The sequence below is a fragment of the Anoplophora glabripennis genome, unplaced genomic scaffold (assembly GCF_000390285.2).
Source record: "Anoplophora glabripennis isolate ALB-LARVAE unplaced genomic scaffold, Agla_2.0 scaffold371, whole genome shotgun sequence".
NCBI classification, from domain to species: domain Eukaryota; kingdom Metazoa; phylum Arthropoda; class Insecta; order Coleoptera; family Cerambycidae; genus Anoplophora; species Anoplophora glabripennis.
The window spans coordinates 184,774-190,772 of record NW_019416511.1 but is presented as its reverse complement, the minus strand read 5'-3'; the positions used below and the strand labels follow the sequence as shown (position 1 = coordinate 190,772).

Here is a 5,999-nt window from a genome sequence, read left to right as displayed (position 1 = left end):
ACCGATTTCGACTTGCGCGACAATTATCAGATTCGGCGTAGTTATTAAAGAATTTGCACAGATGTTTTTACAACAGATCCCGAAGGGTTAGCCCAGATAAAGTCATAGATATTCAACAAGTTTCGACTTCATTTTAAATTATCTCGATTAATAAATTGAATAAGTTCGTCATTTTCAAAAATGTCCTAAAAATTGAGATCTATTTTAAAGCTGCATAGAATTTCGTAGAACCAAATTTGAATTCATTAATGCCGTTTGGTCGAATAGTGCCTCTACATTAGTGGAGACAGCGGCGCCGTCTATGTGTCTATGGTTAAAATAATTAACCAGTGTCCGCCATGCTGTTACAATTGGCCACCTGCTTAAGAATTCTCCCGCAGTTTAGTTTAGCTTCTAAGCGATAGATGGCGGCACAATAGTTTGAAACGTAAGATGTATTTTTCACAGAAAGAAAATTTTCAAAATATTTGAGTGCTTTTTTAAAGACGGTTCCCTACCTCCTACCCTTCCCTTTCTATCGATTGATTTTCTCCACATTAGGAAATGCTCTAGCAGGTGATTTGTTTAAGGCTACGGTTACAGTGCAAGCGATTTCGCGCGAATTTGCGCGAACTATCAAACCTACACAATCAAATGCAGGTGGTTACAGTACATGCGAATTAGTAGCGCTAATCGCTGCTTTTCGCTAGAAGTTCAAACAGGTTTGTTTTTTTCGCGCGAACTGAATGCGATCGCGCGATTGTTTTAAGTCTTGTTCAATTGTCTCACAGTAATTATCACAGATATTTTCAAAATGGACAGTGAAAAACTTATTTTCTTGGTGTTTGATAGAAGGCTATTGTGGGACCAAAAGAGTAAGGGCTATCACAACCGTGATATATCACGGAAATTGTGGGAAGATGTGGCAACAGAATTAAATGTTAGCAGTTAAGTATATCTTTTTTCGTTTTATTTTGTAGTCGTTTTTATTTTGTTGTACATCACAGAGCATAGGCATATACATGTAAATAATTGTAAATATAAGTACAGTACAATTTATATAATTACTTATATATTATTATACTGCTGTGGTATTGCACCGATTTCGCTATTAAAATATTGTTTAAATGTGTCTCGTACGTCGTATGCTCTATTGGCAGATCTGTTGTTTAAACGTGATGTGGTGTGAAATTGTAATTTCTCTGTGAATGAATAGCTCGGAGTGTAATACATTGGACTGATTGATACCTTCTCTGTCTATAATAATGTAATACGCAAGTACATTTTACTATTATATCCACCTTGTCAGGATGACATTCTATAGGTTTGTTAAGCAGTCTTCACTTTGCTGCCATTATTCCAAATGAACATTCTACCGTTCTTCGACTTCGTGACAGTCTGTAATTAAAAATTTCTTCTTCGCGTGAAAGATTTCGTTTAGAATATGGTTTCCTTAAATATGATTTTAGAGGATATGCATCATCACCTAGTAAAACGTGCGGAAGGATTACTTCGGAATTAGGTAGTTTCTTATCTTCTGGAAGAAAACGTCCGTTTTCTAATTGCTCATATAAAGTGGAAGATGCGAATGTTCCGCCATCGCTTTGCTTGCCATATCCACCCATATCAATGCACAGCAATTTATAATTTGCATCAGCTACAGCTTGTAGTACTACGGAAAAGTACTGTTTGTATTTATAGAACATAGTACCCGAGTTTTTTGGGCATTTAATACGAATATGTTTTCCGTCAATACAACCAACACAGTTAGGGAAATTCCACTTGTCATAAAATGTTGCAGAACTTTTTAATAGTAATTCCTTTGTGGGCTGAGGTAAATGCCGTGTCTGTAATATTTCCCATATGGCTGTACAAGTTTCATATATGACTCTTCTTATTGTACTATGTGACATTCTGAATGAATAGGCTAAAGAACGAAATCCAAGTCCAGTGGAGAGGAATCTGTAACAAAATAAAAAAAAAACCTATAGCTATACAGGGTGACTCAGTCATCAGTACATTATTTTTGAAAAACTAATGACTGAATCGCCCTGTATATTTTACAAAATAAATATTCTTATCTTAGTATCTACTTATGCATTTCCTATACCTATATTTCTTGTTTACACTTTTAGGTGAAGTAGCAAAAACCAAATTGAAAGGATTACGAGATACCTTTCGAAAAGAGTATGAGAAAACTATTAAATACAAACAGTCCGGTGCAGCAGGAGGGAAAAAAAGTGGTTCTTCTTGGCCATACTTCGAGAGTTTGTATTTTTTGGCAGATCAAATGACGCCACGGGAAACTTCGGGAAATATTTCGTTACGTAGAGAGATTCATTATTACCAGTAAACGAGGAATCAAATAACAGACTAGACGCAATACAGGTTATACAATCTACAAGTACTGCCAACCAATCTAAACGACCTAGGGAAGACCAAAATTTATTGCCTGAAACACAACAGCAGGAGCCATTACGTAAACAGCAGGAATCCTCAAGCAAGAAACAACAAACTCTGCCACCGAAATTTGCAAAACGCGGAAATGATGTCCAAAAGAGGATGCTTGCTTTAGAAGAAGAAAAACTAAATTTTTTTAAACAAAGAAAAGTGGAAGCAGATATACACAAATATTATGACTACCATTTTTTAATGAGTTTACTAACTGATTTTCAAATGTAAAAGATGAAAGAAAGCTCCATGTACAGTTACAGCTGCAACAAGTTCTTCTGAACGAGATAACATCCTACAAAAGTCAGCCATCAGGTCACGTAATTCTCCCAAATAGATTTTCCGGGGTCCACGCTTCATATTCTACTAATACTACTCCTCAATCAGAACCATCACCTGCTTCTTCAACTCAATCGAGCTGGTATGAGTTATCTTCACCTTCACTTTTCTCTCAACCTTCCGTATCGCAGCATTCCAATTCACTAAATAGAAATAAACCTGTAATTAAAACTTTCGGAGTCCCTCGCGAAATTGATGCGCTACAACAAGATTTGATATATCTCACATATGATCCCCGACAAGAATCATTAATCAATTTTAGCAATAGGATATTACAGAGTCAATCGTTATTAACGACGAAACTAAAACAATCTCATGAAACAAGAGAAGTAAAAAGAGCACTGAGCACTGTATTTCAAAAATTAAGTCTCGACACGTTTGTTAGAAATTTACCTTTTCAATATCAACAAATGGTCAGATCTAAAGAAATTGATGACCTAGACGAAGCAATTATTACGTTCTAAGTAAAGAAGAACAATTTAATAAATATAAGAAATCAGTAGAAAACCAAATTTTCCCCAGAATAACTATTTTCATCAAAACAGATTTCAGAATAAAATAAAGAAATTTGAATGCTTTGCTGGAGGCAGCAAAACTGTTGTTTAGTGAGGATAAACAGGAACAGGATGAAAAAGATTGGGATTTTGATTTAAGTTTATTCGACTTGTAAATATCTATAATAAATATATTGTATATACTCTTGTCAGTTTTTATTACTTCTATGAGGGTATTTTATGAACGCCATATATAGCAATAGCAACTACTACACCCTGGAACTAATTTACATGTTTTGCATAAATAAACATAGACCCTTATAGCAGACATGGCACAATAAACGCCTATCTATGAAACTGTTGAAATGTTTGAACATCGCCAAAACACGTGTAGCTAATTATACTAATGGAAATTAACAAACATAATAAACACAAGATATGTTGCCAGAATGCAACAAAGCGGTTACTTATTAAAACGAAGGTTAAAAATACTCCCAAATATGCAGTTTTCGAGAGTAAATATAAAACGTCATACATTTATCAGGAGCCAAAGTGATCTAAATACCCCACGACCTACATGACCTACACGTGTAAGCTTTTGGAAATTTACAAACCTCGTATAGATAAGTACAAAACACTTGCCAGGTGCAACAAAGTATTTATCTAGTAGGAGGGGTGATGAAATATTTAAACACTGTCTATTTCCTATATAAACACAGTGTTATAGCCAACTCTTAAACAGTGGTTGTTCTCAATTTCTGTAAAAATATATAAAATGTTGTGTGTAGTGTTTTTGCTATTTGTGGTAAGGGTGGTGTACACAATAGTCCCCACTAATGTGACAGATTATTTAACAACAGTCCCCACTAATGTGACACAATATTTAACAACATTTATCTAACAGCACAACAGATCTTAGACTATTCTGACGCCTTATCAACATTTCAAAAATATGCTCATATAGTCGCTAACGGAACTTTAAACAATGAAACGGAATTTATGATGTTAAAACCTCGGTGTGGCTTACCGGACATAGTATCAGATTTTGTGGCAGCTTCTCATGCATGGGAAAAAAGACGTTAAAATTGGTATTTTCGATGATCCGCGACAGGTATTCGGTTAGCGGAGAGGGCTTTTAGCATGTGGTCTGATGTGTCAACTTTAACGTTCAAGAAAACACCTATTATTGACGAGGCGGATATTCTTATACATTACACCCCACGGTCCTACAGTAACTATTGGACGTGTATGAAAGGAGTTTGTCAGTTTCCTTTTGATGGCCCCGGAGTAAGACTGGCTCATGCATATTTTCCTATAACCGATGATAAGTGTAGAGAAATTCATTTGGATTCGGAGGAACATTGGTATGAAGGTTTAGAACCGGGCCCTGCTGGTACAGTAGCTTTACTTCCTGTTCTTATGCATGAAATCGGGCATACTTTAGGCTTGTCGCATACTACCGACGTTAATGCTATAGTGTATTCCTGGTTCAAAACGGTCTATTCTCTTGGAGAAGACGATGTACATGGCATTCAATTTTTATATGGCGCCCCGTTAAGTACTACTACGCATACTTCGACCACCTCAATACCAAGAGTGAAGTCAATAAACCCGCCTACTACAACAACAGGTCCGTTCCCTAGATTGTGTGACGTTAAGAAACCTGAAAAAATGTTGATAATGTCTAATCACCATTTTTGTATTTTCAACGGGGAGGTATTATGGATTGTTGAGTTAAAAAACTATAGCTATGGACCAGCAGTTAGAGTCTCATCATATACGGATATAGCACCTATCGATTTCATTTATCAAAGGCCAAACGAGGAGTTTGTCGTTATTTCGGGGGTTTATTACTATATAGTAGAGTTTCCCGGCTTCCGCATCAAACACGGATACAAAAAGGTCCCCCTCACATCGTTAGGGCTAAAAGACGTTGTTAAGGTACAGGGTATAGTTAATACATATTCAGGTAGACCATATATTTTTTATAATAATAATTACTATGCCGAAATCGAAGAGTGTACATTTCAGCAGAAAAATTATGGTATAATTACCGAGCTGTTTCCGGGGATACCAATAGGCATCAATGGTGTTTTTAGATACACCAATGGAAATTTGTATTTCTTTATGGAAGACCTTTTATACGATTTTAACGAGTTTAAAGGGGCCCTTATACGAGCAGGTCCTTTTGATTTAAGCCTTTTTGGTATCAACTGTACCTCCGATATCCTGCAGCAAATTAGAGACCTTATAAAAACAATACATTGACGACCAAGGTTAACCACACCAGTAATTCAGTAAGCCGATAATACCGTACCAGAATCTTATTAAATTCCATACTATGTGGTCTATGTTTGCGCTTATAGTTCATCTTAAACACATATTTCGACTGATTAAAACTGTTTGAATCTTTTTCCGCACCACCCTTTTAAACAACCAGGCTATTAATTTATTATAAGGTAGGTGAATACAATATGCCCATGTTTGCAATATGCGCACGGGCCGTAGTTTGATGGTTTTATGAAAGATGGCAGCACACACAATAACCGTGGTTTCTTGATAACCTACTGTAAGATTTCAGTCGGTGATATCGCCAGTAGCAAGCGCCATTCGACTAGTGTTGCGAAAAATCGTATTTGTGAGACGCTTCACGGCTTCATTTTTATATTATAAGGTTGTGAAAGAAACTTTCAATTACCCTGCAATATCTTGTGTTTAATACATAGATACTAAAGC

At 36.0% G+C, this 5,999-nt stretch overlaps 1 protein-coding gene and 1 pseudogene across 1 annotated transcript; both read left to right on the top strand.

The window, feature by feature from the left end:
• On the top strand, positions 1-3,380 carry LOC108906565 (annotated as a pseudogene).
• Positions 3,381-3,382: 2 nt separating this feature from the next.
• Positions 3,383-5,531, top strand: LOC111691274 (matrix metalloproteinase-18-like). Its single transcript, XM_018709865.2, has one exon. It carries the CDS (start codon positions 4,404-4,406, stop codon positions 5,529-5,531), a length of 1,128 nt encoding a protein of 375 aa, XP_018565381.1. The 5' UTR covers positions 3,383-4,403.
• Positions 5,532-5,999: the final 468 nt, after the last annotated feature.

Excerpts from the sequence above, each read along its gene's own strand:
- LOC111691274 (XM_018709865.2), top strand. The coding sequence starts at position 4,404 with ATGTGGTCTGATGTGTCAACTTTAACGTTCAAGAAAACACCTATTATT.